The sequence below is a fragment of the Cebus imitator genome, unplaced genomic scaffold (assembly GCF_001604975.1).
Source record: "Cebus imitator isolate Cc_AM_T3 unplaced genomic scaffold, Cebus_imitator-1.0 Scaffold285, whole genome shotgun sequence".
NCBI lineage: Eukaryota > Metazoa > Chordata > Mammalia > Primates > Cebidae > Cebus > Cebus imitator.
The window spans coordinates 770,533-789,545 of NW_016107600.1; the positions used below are offsets into that span (position 1 = coordinate 770,533).

At 49.4% G+C, this 19,013-nt stretch overlaps 3 protein-coding genes across 11 annotated transcripts in view; 1 reads left to right on the forward strand and 2 right to left on the reverse strand.

Moving 5' to 3' along the window:
- The window catches only part of CSAD (cysteine sulfinic acid decarboxylase), a 34,812-nt gene extending 29,503 nt beyond the window's left edge, over positions 1 to 5,309 (reverse strand). For 2 of the 6 annotated variants that reach the window (XM_037728978.1, XM_037728977.1), the window contains exon 1: positions 4,523 to 4,606. The gene's annotated coding sequence lies outside the window, so the exon portion shown is untranslated. Of the gene's footprint in view, positions 1 to 4,522; positions 4,607 to 4,686; positions 4,763 to 5,043 lie in introns of those variants that run through there. The other 4 variants (XM_017501773.2, XM_037728979.1, XM_017501772.2 and 1 more) reach the window with 4 other exon arrangements.
- Positions 4,655 to 14,961, forward strand: ZNF740 (zinc finger protein 740). Of its 2 annotated transcripts, none has more exons than XM_017501786.2 (7): positions 4,655 to 4,792; positions 5,617 to 5,926; positions 8,988 to 9,137; positions 9,483 to 9,572; positions 10,049 to 10,172; positions 10,486 to 10,604; positions 11,605 to 14,961. In XM_017501786.2, exons 2-7 carry the CDS (start codon positions 5,918 to 5,920, stop codon positions 11,692 to 11,694), a joined length of 582 nt encoding a protein of 193 aa, XP_017357275.1. In that variant the 5' UTR covers positions 4,655 to 4,792; positions 5,617 to 5,917; the 3' UTR covers positions 11,695 to 14,961. The 2 variants fall into 2 exon arrangements, with proteins under 2 accessions (XP_017357275.1, XP_037584908.1); XM_037728980.1 differs by having other exon boundaries at positions 4,656 to 4,792; positions 5,617 to 6,124.
- A 451-nt stretch (positions 14,962 to 15,412) lies between these two features.
- ITGB7 (integrin subunit beta 7) overlaps positions 15,413 to 19,013 on the reverse strand; it is a 16,613-nt gene continuing 13,012 nt past the window's right edge. For all 3 annotated transcript variants that reach the window (XM_037728975.1, XM_017501759.2, XM_017501758.2), the window contains 7 exons: positions 18,240 to 18,386; positions 17,763 to 17,956; positions 17,223 to 17,446; positions 16,776 to 16,995; positions 16,415 to 16,623; positions 15,940 to 16,100; positions 15,413 to 15,713 (listed from right to left, as the gene is read on the reverse strand). In XM_037728975.1, coding sequence (XP_037584903.1) covers positions 15,633 to 15,713; positions 15,940 to 16,100; positions 16,415 to 16,623; positions 16,776 to 16,995; positions 17,223 to 17,446; positions 17,763 to 17,956; positions 18,240 to 18,386 — 1,236 coding nt within the window. In that variant the 3' untranslated portion in view covers positions 15,413 to 15,632. The remainder of the gene's footprint in view (positions 15,714 to 15,939; positions 16,101 to 16,414; positions 16,624 to 16,775; positions 16,996 to 17,222; positions 17,447 to 17,762; positions 17,957 to 18,239; positions 18,387 to 19,013) is intronic.

Genomic DNA, 19,013 nt, shown 5'->3' on the forward strand with positions numbered 1-19,013 from the left:
ATATTCTTATATTTTATTCATATAATTTTTGTTTGTTAATCTGACATCTGGTCATGTTGCTGAACTCCATAGTTTTAATACATTGTCAACTGTTTCTCTTTGTAAGATGAATATATGTGAAACCAAGGAGGCTTTGGGGTAGCAAGGAGCTCTCCTAAAAACACTAGGTTTTTTAGGCCAGGTGCAGTGGCTCACACCTGTAATCCCAACATTTTGGGAGGCCAAGGCGGGTGGATCACAACGTCATGAGTTCAAGACCATCCTGGCCAATATGGTGAAACCTCGACTCTACAAAAAAAAAAAAAATTAGCTGGGCATGGTGGCAGGCACCTGTAGTCCCAGCTACTCGGGAGGCTGAGGCAGGAGAATTACTGGAACCCAGGAGGTGGAGGTTGCAGCGAACCGAGATCACGGCATTGCAATCCAGCCTGGGCAACAAGAGCGAAACTCCACCTCAATATATATACAAACACACATATATATACATACACACACATATGTATATATTAGTTTTAATAGCAAACATTTCTGACTTGTTCCTATCAAAAATAGGCATGTTTCAAATATCTTCCCACAAAGCATGACTTTATCTCAAAAGCTGAAAGTGAAAAATAGAAATTTTTTTTTTTTTTTTTGAGACAGAGTCTCACTCTGTCACACAGGCTGGAGTGCAATGGCGCGATCTCGGCTCACCACAACCTCCACCTCCCAGGTTCAAACGATTCTCCTGCCTCAGCCTCCTGAGGAGCTGGGATTACAGGCATGTGCCACCGCGCCCAGCTAATTTTTGTATTTTTAGGAGAGACGGGGTTTCAACATTTTGGCCAGGCTGGTCTCGAACTCCCGACCTTGTGATCCACCCGCCTCGGCCTCCCAAAGTGCTGGGATTACGGGCGTGGGCCACCGCGCCCGGCGGGAGAAAATATTTTAAATGCAGATGACAAAGAATAAAGAGCTATTATCCATAACACAGAGAGGCTCTCTACCATCAATAAGAAATATATACATGATCTACCTTTTTTTAAATGGGCAAAGGATATAAACAGACAATTTACAAAACCAATTCAAAATGGTCAAAAAGCGGCCAGGCGCGGTGGCTCAAGCCTGTAATCCTAGCACTTTGGGAGGCCGAGGCGGGTGGATCACGAGGTCAGGAGATCGAGACCATCCTGGTCAACATGGTGAAACCCCGTCTCTACTAAAAATACAAAAATTAGCTGGGCATGGTGGCACGTGCCTGTAATCCCAGCTACTAAGGAGGCTGAGGCAGGAGAATTGCTTGAACCCAGGAGGCGGAGGTTGCAGTGAGCCGAGATCGCGCCATTGCACTCCAGCCTGGGTAACAAGAGCGAAACTCCGTCTCAATAAAAAAAAAAAAAAAAAAAAAAAAAAAAAAAAAAAAAAAAAAAAAAAAAAAAAAAAAAAAAAAAAAAAAGGCAGTAAGAAAAGCTTAACTTCACTATTAATGACATGCAAATTAAAACAATTAAATACTATTTTTCATCTAACAAACCTGGTAAGTGAATAAAAAATTCATAGCATATACTAAATATTGCCAAAGTTGTAGGAACAGGGAACATTCACACACAGTTCTGAGTGAGCATGGGAGTTACTAAAAACTTTTGCAATTCATTTTCACAGAATCTATTAAAATTTTAAATGCACATATCTGGCCAGGCATGGTGGCTCAATCTTGTAATCCTAGCACTCTGGAAGTCTGAGGCCAGTGGATAGCTTCAGCCTAAGAATTGGAGGCCAGCCTGGGCAACGTGGCAAAACCCCATCTCTACAAAAAAAAAAAAAACTACAAAATTAGCCAGTCATAGTTACCCACATCTGTAGTCCCAGCTACTTGGGAGGCTAAGGTGGGAGGATTCCTTGAGGCCAGAAGGCTGAGGCTGCAATGAGCCCTGATCACACCACTGCACTCCGGCCAGGGCTACAGAGCAAAACCCTATCTTTAAAATAAATAAATAAATAATAGGGCTGAGCACGGTGGCTCACACCTGTAATCCCAGCACTTCGGGAGGCTGAGGAGGGTGGATCCCCTCAGGTCAGGAGTTTGAGTCCAGCCTGACCAACATGGTGAAACTCCATCTCTACTACAAAACACAAAAAATTAGCCAGGCATAGTAGCGGGTGCCTGTAATCCCAGCTACTCAGGAGGCTGAAGCAGGAGAATTGCTTGAACCTGGGAGGCAGAGGTTGCAGTGAGCCGAGATTGTGCCATTGCTCTCTAGCCCGGGTGAGGAGCAAAACTCCGTCTCTAAAAAATAAAAAACAAAAATAAATTTTTAAAAAAGCACATATTGGTCAGGCGTGGTGGATCACACCTGTAATCCCAGCACTTTGGGAGGCCTAGGCGGGTGGATCACCTGAGGTCAGGAGTTCGAGACCAGCCTGATCAACATGGAGAAACCCCATCTCTACTAAAAACACAAAATTAGCCGGGCATGGTGGTGCATGCCTGTAATCCCAGCTCCTCAGGAGGCTGAGGCAGAAGAATTACTTGAACCCAGGAGGCAGAGGTTGTGGTGAGCCGAGATTGTGCCACTGCACTCCAGCCTGGGCAACAAGAGCGAAACTCTGTCTCAAAAAAAAAAAAAAAAAAAAAAAAAAAAAGCACATATCCTATCTACAAATCCTTATAAATGCAAAAAGGTAACTATTTAAGGATGTTCATTATTGCATCTTTATAAAGCAAAAAACTCTGAAACTTAAATGTTCATCAAGAGGAGGCTAGACAAAGCACACACATAAACTAGAACACTGTGTAACAATTTTTAAAACCTTAGCTGACTTAGATGTCTAAAATACACTGTATGGTGCATTATAGGTGCTCAATAAATACTGGATGAAAAGATTTTTGTATGAACGCAGAGAAAGGCCTAGAAGCATATATAACAAACTGGAGAGAATGACTCCCTTCAGGAACATAGGATAAGTAGAGAGGGAGACTAACCATTTTTGTGTCTTTTATACTTTTCCATTGTCGATTTGTAAAATAAGTAGGAGCTGGCAGGGCGAGGTGGCTCACGCCTGTAATCCCAGCACTTTGGGAGGCCGAGGCTGGCGGATCATTTGAGGTTGGAGTTCGAGACCATCCTGGCTAACACGGTGAAACCCTGTCTCTGCTAAAAATACAAAACATTAGCCGAGGGTGGTAGCACACGCATATAATCTCAGCTACTAGGGAGGCTGAGGCAGGAGAAACGCTTGAACCCAGGAGGCAGAGGTTGCAGTGAGCCAAGATCACACCACTGCACTCCAGCCTGGGCTACAGAGCAAGACTCTGTCTCAAAAAATACTAATAACTTAAAAAACAAGTAGGAGCTAATTTTTTTTTTTTGTTTTGAGACAGAGTCTGGCTCTGTCGCTGGGCTAGAGTGCAGTGGCGCGATCTCAGCTCACTGCAACCTCCGACTCCCTGGTTCAAGTGGTTCAGTAGGAGCTAATTTTCAAAAAAGGTTTAAAGACTTATTCCTGGTGATGTTTCTTTATTTCTCTCTCTCTCTCTCTCTCCATTTTGTCTCTATTTTAGAATGATCCTAAATGCACAAAAAAAATGTGCTTTCAATGGCTCATATCATGGAGTGGCTCAGGGAAATGAAATCTGTCTACAAAAAGAAAAAAAATGGTTGCGAATCCTTTTTTCATCATAAAGATTTTTTTTTTCTTTTGGTATCACCATTACTTCTCCTAATGTCACGACGTTGTATCACCTACAGCAGAAATGACTTAAGTGGAATTGACATCTCCTTCCATCAAGCGTATTTGCAGTCCATCTTTAGCAGGACCTCTTCTAATGGCTAAGGCTAGGGAGAAGAATTTGAAGATAGTCTGGTTTCCATTTTCCTAATGCAGCCTGGCACGGGGCAAGTCATCCCGAAAGACTAGTCTACTGGGGGAGTCAGGGTCTTTTCCAGGTATGGAGGCTAATGTTCTATGCTTCACAGCCTGGAATAAAGGTGGAAGGGAAGAAGGTAACCAGGCTGGCCTCGGGGTGCGGGGTGCGCAGACCACGGCTGGGGCATTGACTTCTGCAGGGACGTGAGCAGTGTGGCCTCGGGCTACTCAAGGAACGCCTCTGCAAGAACACTCATTTTCAGACTGTGGTTGAGCGCCCAAGGCAGGAGTGTGCAAAGAAAGTTAACGCCTCTCCCAGCTGTCCCCAAAATCTGCAGATCTGGGCCTGATGAAAAAATGTTCGGAGAAGAACCATCTCGACCGAGTTTCGTGAAAAGGCTGGGTACGAACTACTCTGGCTCTACTTGGGGCGCCGGCTCAGAGAGATGGGGAGAACGTCCACGAGGGAGAAAAAGTGGCGGCGGTTTTTCAAGGAGTCTGAACCAACTCACCTAGCAAACCCTCCTCCCACCGAGTACCCAGCGAAGGACCATCTCAGGGCAGAGGCTCCTGCCCTCAGTCTCGATGGCTGCCAAGGCGCGCCCGCGCCAAGGCGCACGCGCGGACCTCCGCGCTCCCTCGTCCAGGCCTTGCGCGCACGGCACCGCCCACTCACCAGCTGCACTTCTCTGCACGTCCCCAGCCTCAGCCGCTCGGAGGCTGCCCCTGCTCGTCTGGCTCCCGAGCCCGGAAGTGGATGCGACGGCTTGGCAGAGAGGACGAGGGGGAGGGGAAAGTGCTTCCGGGGAAACGGGCCGGGGTTGGTGTTTGTAAACTTGCCTCGGTCCCGGTGGGGGCAGCGGCGGCCGCGGGGTTGGCAGGGTGTGCTGGGGCCTGGAGGAGGCGCCGCGCGGCCGGAGAGCCAGCGGGAGGCAGCGCCTGGCAGGTAAGAGCACGCCCCAGAGAGCCCAGCGTAGTCCGTGCAGACGGCAGCGCTTCAGTAGCTCGCAAACCGTAGGGCGCCGTGCGGGAAGGGGGAGGGGAGGGGAGGAGGGGCGCGTGGCGAAGGGAGGGGGCTTTCCAGGGGAGGGAGGGGAAAGGCCGTGCGCGCACACCGCCCCCCGCCCGCGCGTCCCACCGCGTCCGCGGCCCAGGAGAGGGGGCTAGCTCGGAGGGGACACGGGCGCGAGCACGCACCTTGCGCGCTTCTCGGTGCTCTCCGGCTCTGCTCCCGGTTGGTGCAGCGGGTGCAGGGGCTGGCTGGCCTAAGCGAGCTCTGGGCTTCGCCTGCCTGCCCTCCACCTCCGCAGCGAGTTTTCCTACTTCGGGCGGACGCGGAGAACACGCACGTGTGGGCACTGCCAGTCCCGTTTCTGCCCGCCACCGAAGCACCCAGCGATGGCCCTTGAGCTTTCCTCCACCCTAGTCTGGCCGCCTCTGTAAACGAGCTTTTCGGGCCGGCCCACTGGGCACAAAAGCCCCAAAGGATCTCCGCCCCCTTCGTCCATTCCTGAGATGGCAAATCTAAGCAGTTGCCATGTTGGCAGAGTTCCTCCATAGGAGGCCCCAATTACTTTTGCTCCTGTTGGCTTCCCCTCCTTGCCCAGGAGACCAGTTCCTCCTATTGACCTAGAAAGAAAACTCTTCTTGACTCATGTCCTCGTTCTGAGCTTCACAGAGAGTGCCCAGCAAAAAAAAAGTTCACATCGCACATTGTAAAGGCCTGAGGATGTTGCGCTTAGCAGCTCCCATCTTCCTTTCTGGTTTCAGGTTTCTGAAACATCGTGAGTTTCATCAAGAGAATTCAACTGGAAAACCAAGACTGGTAGACTTTTTCTTCAGACAATAGGCAGGAGCCAGACACAGTCCAGAGATTCTTGGAACACCCATCTTTTCTTTGGAGGACGCTAACTTCTATTTGAAGACAAAGTTCAACATGGCAACAGAACTGATGGGACGCAAAGGAGTCGTTACCGTGATTTGGTGACAGTTCTTCAAAACGGCAGTGTCTTAAGGAAAGGTGGACCAAGGAACTCCTGAACTTTTGGATTGCATTAAGTGAGAAATCAGCATGGCTCAGGTAAAAAGCTCTAGAGTCCTCCTCCAAGATCACTGGGAAGCCTGTTTGCAGTTTCACTCTTGAATGCTGCCTTAGTCAACCTATTGACCAACCCCAGGGATCCGAGCTCTGTATTAAGCACCAGGGGGAGATCTAGAGGAAGGAAAGGAGACAGGCCACAGCCCCTGCCTTCAGGGAGCTTCCAGTCAAATGAAGGAGGTAGGCTATACTGCATCACAGGCACTGATGGGACATTTGCAAAGCAACATGTACTCAGTTTACATTTGGTACATTAAGTGCTGAGGGGTGTAAGGGAGTGAATAGTATGGTGAATGCTTCATTTGTTTTTTTCAACAGGAGTTTATTGAGTTCCTGTTACATGCAAGGCATTGCGCTGGGAATACAAAGATGAATAAGATTGTCCTTGTCCCCAGTGAGCTTCCAGGCTAGTTGGGGTCGGGGGAGCAATGGAAAGACAGTTATTTATTTTTATATTCACAATGCCTTGTATAGTGGCTAGCTAGTAGTAGAGACTTTGACTCTGTTGATTGAGGAATGTGCAGTAACAGGGGTATGTACGTAGGAGAGAACAATACTTCTGCTTGGATAGAAAAGATGAAGCTTGAAAGATGCATAGGATATTGCTAGACAAGCACAAGGGTGTTTGGACAAAAGGAACTGCATGGGCAGGAGCGTAGAGTCATGGAAAAACGTGATGAGGTTCCAGGTACTGCAGGTAGTTTGGTAGTTACAGAGCAAAGGATTTAAATGGGGATAGTTATAGAGGTAGTATTGACAGTGGTAGGTGAGGAAGTTATTTCCTGCAGTAAGCAGAGTGTAACCCAAGGGCCTTTTATGCCTTGCTACGTCAAGCAGCCGAGTAGCCTCAGATGAGTGTATGTAGAAGGCCATTATTGTGGAGGTAGAGGATGGATTGTAGAGACAGAATGAGAGCTAGGCTGTTGTAGTCACCTGAGTAGAATAGCTGTGTGCACGTATCTCCAGAGCTTCTCCCAACTTTCTTCTAGGGAACCTCCCCTACCAGTCTCACCAGGATGACAGCCTGATTGTAGCATAATTGGCTTTCCTCCCGCTGCCTCTGAATGCACAGCTTCCTCTGAATGCACAGCTTCCTCCTCTCCATGTAGAATAGAAGCCCGTCAGTTTCTTCTTCCTTTGTCTTTCGCAACCCGCTTCTCAGCATTGTGTTCACTCTTCTGAGAAGGCTGCCTTCCACTAAGGACTCAACTTCGTACTGGACACTTAAGCATTTTACAACTTAGTTTACTTCTCATCAGCCCTGTGAGGATAAGCATTATGACAGGCATTTTTCATGTAAGGAAACTGTGGCTTGCAAAGGTGGAATAACTTGCCTAAGATTACACAGTGCAAACAGCTGAGCTAAGATTTTAACTGTGGATCTTTCACTCAAAAGTCCCAGAAGGTGGAGGGAGGGTCCCAGAATATACTGATCATCCAAAAGGAATTTTTTCATAAATTTGGGAGTTTGGTGACCAACTTCTTAAAAGTTTTTTTTCTTTTTTTTGGTAAGAAAAGTATTTTCTTTAATACTGGCTAACCGAAGTCAGTTTGAAGAATGTAGCAGTGGAAAAAGGACATTTACTTAAACATAACTTTGCTTAGGTAATTTTTTAAACTATTTGTGGAGCAAGGAATGTGAAAAAATGTAATCACACATGCACACATGTAAATGCCCTAAGAGGTCAAGAGAAATAACTCCAAAAATGTTTCCAAGTGGTTTAATTTTTATATCAGTTGCAATTGGTAATACTTAGGGAATTTAAAATCAAAAGAGAGAAATGGCCTGTAATCTCAGCACTTCAGGAGGCTGAGGCTGGAGGATTGCTTAAGCTCAGGAGTTTCAGATCAGCCTGGGCAACATGGTGAAACCCTGTTTCTATAAATACAAAAAAAAAAAATAGCCAGGCGTGGTGGCACTCTTTTCAAGTCCCAGTTACTCAGGAGGTAGAAGTAGAGGATTGCTTAAGCCAGGCAGGTCAAGAATGCAGTGAGCTCAGATTGTGCCACTGCACTCCAGCCTGGGCGACAGAGTGTCACCCTGTCTCAACCAACAAACAAAAAGGAATCTGCTAGAAAATACAATTGGGACCAGCAAGATCTGCCAATCAAAAGTGGGCACTGAAGCTGAGGGCTGTTTTGCTGTTTTCGTTTTGTTGAATTTCACTCTTGTTGCCCAGGCTGGAGTGCAACGGCTCAATCTCAGCTCACCGCAACCTCTGCCTCCTGGGTTCAAGTGATTCTTCTGCCTCACCTTCCCAAGTAGCTAGGATTGCAGGCATGCACCACCACACCTGGCTAATTTTGTATTTTTAGTAGAGACGAGGTTTCTCCATGTTGATCAGGCTGGTTTCGCCCAACCTGTGTTGTTGGTTTTTTTTTTTTTGAGACAGAGTCTCTCTATCACCCAGGCTGGAGTGAAGTGACGCAGTCCCGGCTCCCAGGTTCAAGCAATTCTGCCTCAGCCTCCCGAGTAGCTGGGACTATAGGCGCATGCCACCACACCCAGCTTATTTTTTACTTTAGTAGAGAGGGGATTTCACCATATTGGCCAGGCCGGTCTCAAATTCCTGAACTTATGATCCACCTGCCTCGGCCTCCCAAAGTGCTGGGCTTACAGGCGGGAGCAACTGCACCCGGCCCAGCTAAGGGCTGTTGAGAGAGGAAGGAGGAGTGTCCCAAAGGAATTTCCCATGTCAATGGGTCGGCAAGATGGAACCTCATACCCACTCACAGTTAAGGCCTAGAAATACCTTAAAATAAATATGTAGCCACACACAGTACCTTGCACAGTGCTGACAAAGGTGTCAGTAATACTTGATTGTTTACTTGATTGATATTTAAATGCTGAGAGATGACAAGTTGTTCCTGGTGAGATGAGTTAGGGAGAACTCGAAGGAAGCAGGCTTTGGCAGTGAGGAGGGACAGTCCCTGGAGAGAAGCAGTTTGTAGCTGGGCATAAAAGGTAGTTCTTTAGAGGATGGCAGCCTGTTTTTGCCCTGCCCTGCCAGGTGACCTGACACCTCATTTCCTTTCAACTTAGGCAAGTCTCCTGGCTTGTGAAGGCCTAGCAGGTGTGAGTTTGGTTCCCACTGCAGCCAGCAAGAAGATGATGCTGAGCCAGATTGCCAGCAAGCAGGCCGAGAATGGCGAGCGGGCAGGTAGCCCTGATGTGCTGAGGTGCTCGAGTCAGGTACAGCACTTGAGTCCATTGTGGCACCTGGGGATCGGGTGGCCCGAGCTCTCTGCCAGGAGACACCATGCTCTGATTCCTTGATGCTTCTGCATAGGGAAGTGGGGCAAGGGGATCCAGCTGGGGAGTGGATGAACACTGGTATTTCAGAAAGCTAAGGAAGGTCTTTTCTGTACCTTCAACCCTTTAAGACCAGGTGCTTGGAGAGGAAATAGTTGTATACTTCCTCTAAGCCTTTGGGGCAGGTGGTTTACTCTCATTTATGAATTTTGTCTGAGAGCAGCATTGGGTCTCATCTCATGTTCTGAGATGGACTGTGAGTTTAGATTTGATTTGTCTTTGAAGGGTCACCGAAAAGAGAGTGATAAGTCCCGGAGCCGCAAAGATGATGACAGCTTGTCTGAGGCCTCTCATTCAAAAAAGACTGTTAAAAAGGCAGGTAATGGGGTGATCCCCCAAACACATACAGTTTGGTAATGGGGTAATATTCCTCCTCCTTCCTTCTACCTTGTATCCTGACCTTTCCCTAGATGCTTTGATCTTTAATAGCCAGCGAGTGAGTCGCCCAGATTTCATCTGGAGACTACCTTGGTAGTTGACCTCTAGCTTTGCTGGAACAGTGATGGTACAGGTTAGGGAGCATGAGACCCCAGATCCAACGGCATGGGGGCAGGCAGGCTCCAGTTTAAGTCATACTCAGAGTGCTGGGTTTGACAGGATAGACAGCTTACCCACTCCACCTCCTTCCCCAAAGGGTCTCTTACCTCCATGGAGTGCGGGAGATGGCAGTACCTTTAGACAGCATCAGAGAGGTTCCTTTCTCCAACAGCCGGAAGTGGACCCAGAGTAGAACAGTCTCTCCAGGAAGAGGGCAGTGGTGGCCTCATGACATGCCTGATTATTGCCCCCAGGTGGTGGTAGTGGAACAAAATGGTTCTTTTCAAGTAAAGATTCCCAAAAATTTTGTTTGTGAACACTGCTTTGGAGCCTTTCGGAGCAGTTACCACCTAAAGAGGCACATCCTTATTCATACTGGTAAGTCTCTTCCTTATATTCAAAGGGGGAGAATAGTCTATCACTTGTATTCCATGTCTATGTGTGGCTCTCATTGGGTTTATTTTAATGGGTAAGTATTAGCAATGAAGAAGATAAGTCAGTGAAGCAGAGATATTGCATGGCTTTGTTTCTGGTGTCACTGAAACCAGCAGCTTTGGGGACCACTCCCTATTTATGATCACTTAGGTGTCTACACATTACTAAGAGTTAAAGTTTCTGAGAAAATAACTGGAGTGAGGTCGCTACCGTACGTACCTCCCCACATTCACTTCTCTCTCTCCACCTGGGCCAGGTGAGAAGCCATTTGAGTGTGATATATGTGATATGCGTTTCATCCAGAAGTACCACCTGGAACGCCACAAGCGTGTGCACAGTGGTGAAAAGCCTTATCAGTGTGAACGGTGTCATCAGGTAAGGCTCATCCCCACTACAACCCCCCACACACACTTTTCCTTTCCCAAGAATCAGGGCCAGCGTCCACACCTACCTGACAAAAGAGCCACCGGCATTCCTCACCTTAATAGTTAGACCTCAGCACATCAGGGTAAAGTGCATCTGTCTGGCCTCATGCAGCTAATCATGGGGAGGAGCGGTCAGAACATTGTAATAATAATAGTAATAGCATTTCATGAGCACTTCCTCTACGCCAGGCACCGTGAGAGCATACTTTACATAGATGATTCTATTTAATCTTCACAGTGACTCCCTAAGGTAGCTGTGTTGTCTTTATTTCACACATGGGAAAATTGGGATTCAGAGAAGTTAAGTTTCCCAAGGACACAGCAGATCACAAACAGAGCTGGGATTCAGTCCAACTTCAGAGCACATGCACTTTGGAGAAAGAGATACAATCTTTGCCCTGGCGGTCAGTATCTGATCTGATGAGAATGTGAGAGCTGGGGCCAAAACAAGACAAGAACAAGAGATGAGAAATGATAATAGTTAACACTTCCTGGATGCTTTGCTAGGTCCCAAGCTTTGCTCCACACTCTTACATTGAATCTTCAGAACACTAGAATAAAAGTTCCATAAGGGCAGAGACTTCATCCCTCTGGTTCTCTACTCTGTATCTGCGTTGAGATAGATACTCAATAAATCTTTGATGAATAAAGCAGCTGTGCTGTGAGTAGGTACTTTTAGCTTCGCTTTACAGTTTTGCAGATGAGTGTGCAGATTCTGGGCTGTTAGGTAACTTGCCCAAGGTCACACAGCTGCTGAGTGATAGAGCCAAGATTCAGACCCAGGCGCCCTGGCTTGAGAGCTTGCATTTGCCACCACCATGTGCTCCTGCTGTCTGTGCACATGCTGAGGGGATGGAGGATGCAGCATCTGCCTCCTGTGAGAGGAAGGAGTTAGCCAGCAGGTAGCTGAGTTTCTCCTCTCAGGCACTTAACCCTCCCTTTCTTCTCAGTGTTTCTCTCGGACAGATCGATTACTCAGACACAAACGGATGTGCCAAGGGTGCCAGTCCAAGACTTCCGACGGGCAGTTTTCTCTATAGGCGCAAGGGGCCCTGGGTGGTGGGAGTGATCAGAAGAACCTACCGAAGAGCGCACCCCCTCTGGTCTGATGGTCCCACCACCGCCCCGTGTGAACCTGTCCCACTCCTGGAGGAGTGGACCCAGGAGACCAGAAGAGTGCATCAGGGGACAGTGGCCCCAGAACCTCAGCTCTGTAAATAATCTGAGACTATGAGTATCTCGGGGAAGTTCTTAACAGCATTCCTGGGTAGGAGAGCTAGTCCCTGGACCCTTGGCTGAGGTCATAGGTGGGGACTCAAGGTACAGGACCAAGACTGAAGTGTGGCTCCCACAACCTTGGACTCCAGCTGGCAGCTGAAATGGAAAAGATTGGGGAAGGAGATTTGTTTGTTCTGTTCTTGTTTTTGTTTATCCAAAAGCAACTGCAGCAGGTAAACTGTGGATACAGGTAATCCAGAGGCATAGAGTCCTGGTCCAAAGTAGGGACTATAGCTCATCCAGCTCTCCCCAAACATTGGGTTTTAGTTGTAGTAGCTCCTCAGTGTTCCACAATCCTGCACTTCACCTTCATCTGAGGGAGAATAAGATCAGGGATGGCAGCTGAGCTTACTTTGGCCTCCTTATACACTTGAGGGACAAAAGGAAAAACGGGGTGGAGCAGACAAAGGCTGGATCCAAAAAGAGTGGATGGCACCTCTTCCTTTCTCAAGGGAAAAGGAAGAGTTGTGCCTATAGGTGTTGTCATGGCCCATGTCACATTGGCACCTGATGGCGTCAGCTCAAGTGCCTTTAGGAAGGAACTTGGGTGAGCGTGGCCCATGAAGCCCTTTTCTTCTTTTTGGGAACAGTCGATCTCGGAGATAGTTTGTGGCTACCTCGCTGCCATTGACTCCTACAGTGAGACAGATGTGTTGAGCAAGGAGTCATGGATGTCAAAGTGGGTTCTCTCTTCTTGTGCCCTTTTAGGAACAACCCAAGACTGGTCCCAAGTTGACTAACAGCTGCTTAAGAAACAAAGGAATCTGGGGCATGTTGAGCAGTAGGCACTGTTCTCCCTCCCCAAGTCCTATCACTGTATTCAGGTAGAGGAGGTAGGGAGGGGTCTATCCTTTAGTCCCAAAAAACAAGATCTCAGCTTCCCTCCTGGTGGCCATCCCTACCCAACAGAGTGTTGGGGATGGAGGTGGGGGTGCTGCAGAGAAAAGACTGAAGAAGAAACCTAATGTAGGTTTCATTCTTAACCATATTCTTTGCTCCTCTCTGCTCCAATACCACCACCTTGTCCACCCCCAAAAAAGTAATCAGGGGTGTGTGTGTGTGTGTGTGTGAGAGAGAGAGAGAGAGAAATGAGTGCTTGTATTTGTGTGCTTGTAGGAGATGGCATATTATTGAGCCAAACCCTTCTCTGGCCCTCACCTTTGGGGAGGATGAGTGGAAAATAGCCTCCTCTTGCCCAAACATGAAGGGTGCTTGAGGTCTCAGCAGAAGCTGAAGAACACAACTTAGGGAACAGAAGGGCTTTTGTTTGGAGGGTTATTTTTTTTTTTAATTTTATTTTTAGATTAATTCAACAGCCTGGTGGTTATGGTGTTTCTAACCCAAGCCCAGGGCTTGTGAACATGAATTTTCTAAGATGAAATAAACCTTTTCTTTCTGCTAAAGAAAGAATCCTTATGGGAAGTTCTGGGGTTTGGTTGACCCCCACTGTGGCCTGACCTGACCTGTGGCGGGTAAAGGAACTAACTGTCTTAGTAATCATGGAGATGGTAAACCTGAGTGCCAAGCTGTCAGTGAGGTCTGAGATGGGAACCTCCTGGAAGTGTGATTTCATTTCCCAGAAAATGTAAAGAATGGGTAGCAGCAGTGATTCCTGGCTGTCGCCTATTCTGAAGGAGTGGGGTTGGGGAAGGGGTTGTCCATACCTCGATGGTATGAGTATTTCAGGGAAAAAGAAAGCAGGCATGGCACCCATTCGATTTTCCCAAACAGCATCTGAGATCCTTTTGAGGAGACGCTGAGGAGTGTTTGCTGCCTTGTACTCTTCTAGCTTTGTGCTGACACTCCCATTTGATGTGCTCCAGAACTTGGACCTCAGTCCTTGGATCAGCCCTGTGGTCCCTGCAAGCAGGAGCATCTTTCTGCATGTGAGCCAGCCCCCTTCCTGTTTGAGGGTTCTGCTGGAGCTGGGGTTTTCCTGTCCTTCACTTCTGGGGTGATTCACCCATCTTCCAGCACCCTGTAACCCATTTAAAAATGTTTAGAAAACTATCCTCCCAAAAAATGCTTTTGAAAATGAGAGGCCTCCCTCCCTGCGACTTACAGCTAATCTGTTTGGGATAGGGTTGTATGTGGAGAGACTCACATGAGTCTCACATAAGTGATCTATGCCCTTGTGTGTACTAATGTGTGTACTGGGTCAGAAGGTGCCCTGGGCTCCCACAGACGTTGGTTATCCTGTCTGGGTAGGTGGGAGGGAGGGAACTTCAGAGGGTATGTGCGAATAGCCATAGCAGGCCACCCCTGCCGAAGACCCAGTGAGGGAAACTCAGGAGCAGGTGGTTGGTTCAGTTTCCGTGCTGATGGGGCAATGGATGTGGGAGAAGAGAGGAGCAAAGCAGTGAAAGGAGTGATTTGGCATCCAGAGGGCCCAGGAGCCCCACGGATACCCCATGGCACTGACTCAAGACCTCTGCAGAGGCTTCTGGGCCCAATGCCTCACCCCTGCTGGCCAGCATGGTGCCTAGCACTGGAAGATGCCTCAGGTGTGTCTGGAATGGGGGAGAGGGAAATAGGGCAGGCTCTCAGAGACAGGACAGGGAGTCAGGGAGCCTGGGAAAGAGCAGTGCCCGTTCCAGGGGGGCTGCTGCACCAGACCCTACGACCCTACCAGCCCTGCTCTCCCCAGTGCCCCAAGTCTTTTCCGTCTACCGCAAACAGCCTCGTCATCACTTAGCTACTGATCGCGCCCATGGCTTGACGTTGGAGGGTTACGAGTAGAGTCCCGCCACAGCTTCTGACCCTATCCCCAGATGCCCTTCGCCTCTGCTGTGGCCCTGGGGTTTTATCAACTGTCCCCTTCCTACCCTTCCTCTCCTCTTCACCCTTTTTTTTTTAATATACTTATTTTGCTATGGGGGAAGGGAATATCAAATGGACAAGATCACTTTTAAATGGTAGTTTTTATAAGATGTTATAAACTTGTATCTTTTTACCATTAAAGTGCAGTGTATGTTCCTTCGTGATATATTTAGGATATTTAAATAAAAGGAAAATGGGGCTTTTCTACATACTATCTTCTCTTTGGGGAAGCTTTTTCCTACTGGTTTTAGTTGTTTTCCTTTTTTCTCCCTAATAATCACCCCACAACTTTGAGCACCCCGTAAGCCATTTTAAAACCCCTTCTCCACAGAGGAGCAAACAACTAGGAGCAAAAACAGGGCGTCAGTTGTGAGCAAGAGGAAAAAGCACACGCAGCAGGACGGAAGGAGGTTAGACACCAACACATGTAGTGTCTCTGGTCTGGGACCCACCCGCATCAGCAGCGCTTGAGAATTCACAGGCCCTCTCCAGACCTGGCCTCCTGGGTCCCAGGCTGCACCTCAGGAGTCTCCTGCACATTTGCGTTTGGGCACCTCTCCCTGCCCTCAGGTGGCAAGAGGAGGATGGACGTGTTCTTTCCCAAGGCCCAGGCTATAAACAGCCTGCTTTGGCCTTGAAGAGGTAAAGCAAAGTGACAGCTGTGGTCTGAGGTAAGACTCTTTATTGTATACTTGGGTGGGGCAGCCATGGGAAGCAGCCCTCTTGGGTGTCACTCTGAAAATGAAGTAGGGTGGTGACCGTTCCTCACCAGTTAATTAGTCCCCTGCCAAGGTCTTACAGACCTACTCTTCCTCTCACCCCCAGTTCCCACTGTCCTCCAGGGGGAGGAGCCTTGGGTGAGTGTCCTTCCCTCCTTCCTTCAGAGAGTGGGACTGTCTGCCTCCTGAAAGCGAGGATTGATGGTGGTCGTGATGGCGCTTTTGTAGAGAGGATTACTGTCCTGGGGAAAGACATTGCAGATCGTGAGCAAAAAATCCAAGGATTCCTCGTTCCCTTTCTAGACCTAAGAGGCCAGCCCGCAACTCGAGCTGAATCCTAGGAGCTGATGGAAGTCAGCAGAGGGGTTGGTTACATGTGCCAGGGGCTGGGGGAACCCAGTGGGAGGAATCAGGGCTGGGCTTGTGGTAGGGAATCAACAAAAAAGGAGCCTAACCAGGAAGTCTCACCTGCTTCCAGTTGAGTTGCTGCCGCTCCTTCTCAAAGCGACTATATTCCCGGCGGTCATAGATTTCCACCAAGAGCCGGTAAGCCAGGACCAGCCCCAGCCCCACTGCTACAATGCCTCCTACACAGCCCAGCACAATGGCCTGGGTGTGGTCTGCTCCTTCTGTGGACGAGAAATCCGATATACTTTTGGGAGCTGGAGCATAGGGACAGATCAACAGTTGCCCACAGTGTGTCCAGCCTCTCCAACCCTGTCTGTCACTGAAAGCAAAGGGAATCCAGCAAGGTCCAAGGCTGTACCCTCACTGCACAGGGTCTTAGCTTTGTCCACTTGCCCAATCGCTTCTGCCTTAGTCCTGGATTCACAGTACTGCTTCAGCCCCCAGCCTGTTTCCCATTATCTTCACTCTGCATCCCCAGAGTTCTGAGACCCTGCCCATCAAACTTTCAGGATCTGTGGCATCCATGCCCACTTACTTTCTCGGGGTCTCACTTTGAGCACCACCCTGCCTCTGGCCTCATCCTCCACCAAGAAGAAGAGCAGCTGGTTGTCCAGGGTCCTCTCCTTGCACCAGCCATCATCCAAAAAAGGGGCCAAGGCCAGGGTCACATTGGTATGGGCACAAGCTGTACTACAATTGGTGGCCAGGAGGCCAGTCCCGAAGGCTCCACACTCTGCACAGTCCCTGTGTAGTAGATGCCAGTAAGTTACTAGCTGGGCAGTTGTTACCCAATGGCCCTTACCCAGCTACAAGCAGGAAGGAGAGCAGGCAGATTGGAGTGGCTCAACAAGCCCCACTGTGCCCCTGCTCCCAAGATGCAAGACCTGAGGCCCCACCTGTGTCTCTCGCATGGTGTCTTGCAGCCTGGGCATTGGTCGCATAGAGCACCATAGTAGCCATCCGAGCACTGGCAGCGGTTGCATTTGCAGCGTCCATGCCCGCTGCAGAGCCCTCCCTCGGGACTGATGCAACTGTCCATGTCCCCACTGCATTCGCATGCTCTGCCCGTGCGGTTGCCATGACAGTGACATACTCCACATTGGCAGCGACCAAACCCTGGGGTAGAGCCATGCAGAGGGTGACAAGCATACTCCACACACACAGTTGACCATCACGTGGCACCAGAAGCCCACAAATCCAATCTTTTTCAAGTATGCCAAACACATCATCTAACTCATACACCAGAATCTGACATTTGCCCTCCATGCCAGGAGACTCCCAGAACCTAAGTGCCTTTGGGAAGTCCCCTCAGATCCCACCCTTCTCCCCAAGTTTCCAGGTACCTCCACAGAGGATGCCCTCATGTCGCTCACAGCTGGCATCGTCACACTCGCACAGATGCCCAGAGCTCTGTCCACTGCAGCTGCAGCGTCCACATTGGCACTGACCCTTTCCACTGCACAGGGGCCCTGTGCCATTGGGAGCCCGACACCCAGATTCCAGATCTGAGGAAGACAGCTCAGCCTCAGAGCACTCACAGAGCCGACCTAAGCGGCCGGGGGCACAGCTGGGAAGGGAAGGCAAAGGAGAGAAGTGGGTCAGAGAGTGAACATCCCTGACTTGTCTCTCCCAGGAGCCTCTAAACTCAAGTTCTCAAAAGAGTTGAAGAGAAGGAGCTGAAGGGATGATGAGTACAGTGGAACACCGAGCGGAGTGAGAGAGCGGAGGGAGCCCCGGTCAAGGGAAGGGCCTGGACGTATCTGGGAAGCCTCAAGGGATGGTGAGGAGACTCCTGAGGGAGGATGGAAAGCAGCAGAGGAATACAGGCCAGGGTTGGTCATTTGTGGGGAGCCAGCTAGGTGAAGGGAAGAGGAGGCCCTCACCTGCACACTCCACATTGTAGGTGTCCCTGGCCATCACTGCAGTGGGGAGCGTGGGGCTGGGTGTCACTGCAGTTACAGTCACACAGCGTGTGCAACTCCACAGTCAGCTCCTCTGAGAAGCCAAGGGCCCGGAGCCTCAGGAGATGGGGCTCTGGGAGGCAGTGGGTGGCTTGGAGAGTAACCCAGAAATTCACCTGAGAACGGGGTAGGCAGGAATCAGGCCACAGTTACACACACACAGCCCAAACCCACCAGTCATCCAGAGCCTCACCCCTTGGTAAATGAAGGGATGGGGTCATAGTAACACCCATCTCCTAGAAAAATGCCTGAGGAGGCCACTCAGACCGCTCCGGGAAGGATGGATGGAGGGCCACCCCGGGCTCTCGTCACACGCCTGCCCCCACCTTTTCCTGCCTGCTTCATTTCCCACTCCCACCTCCCGCTGCACACCTTCCGCCTGTGCTAGCTGGCTCTCACCGTCTGGTTGATTCGAACGTGGTTGCACTGCCCTCGATCCTCAGCCTTACCCTCCTTCTTCTCAGGACCCTCACACTGGGATTCGTAAAAAATGTGGACCCCAGGAGGGAGTGAAGAGTGTTCAAGGGTCACAGTGGAAGACAGGCTCTATGGGAAGAGAGTGAGTGGATAACCACATGAATGCAGGAAAGGACCACACCCCCACTTTATGTCCTCTCCAGGTGTTCCCAGTTCTGCCAGCACTCTGCCCTCTGCCACCTGGAGCTCCTTCCATTCTGCCCGGTCAAGAGGCATTTCTGGAGGGAGGATCCATGAGAACCATGTGTAGAATATACAAGATCCAGAGGCCCCTAATACAACACTTCAGTGCAGCTGGCAGCAAGGGCCACTGAGGGTCACAGGCTGGCCAGGTGTTGTAAATATGCAGAGACCATGTTTGTGAAGCCCCACATCAGGACACAAGCTGGGTGCATGCCAGGTCAAAAGGGCAGATTCATTACAGTTTATCCTAGGAAATTTGATACTGTTTCAGATTTTCTTGCCATGGGTTTAGGAGATGGTCCTTGACCTCAAGAAGCTTACAGTCGGGCCGGGCGTGGTGGCTCAAGCCTGTAATCCCAGCACTTTGGGAGGCCGAGGCGGGTGGATCACGAGGTCAAGAGATAGAGACCATCCTGGTCAACATGGTGAAACCCTGTCTCTACTAAAAATACAAAAAATTAGCTGGGCATGGTGGCATGTGCCTGTAATCCCAGCTACTCAGGAGGCTGAGGC

Excerpts from the sequence above, each read along its gene's own strand:
- ZNF740 (XM_017501786.2), top strand. Across the intron at positions 9,573-10,048 it reads CAAAAAAGACTGTTAAAAAG|GTGGTGGTAGTGGAACAAAA; the intron begins GCAGGTAATGGG and ends TATTGCCCCCAG. Across the intron at positions 10,173-10,485 it reads GCACATCCTTATTCATACTG|GTGAGAAGCCATTTGAGTGT; the intron begins GTAAGTCTCTTC and ends CACCTGGGCCAG.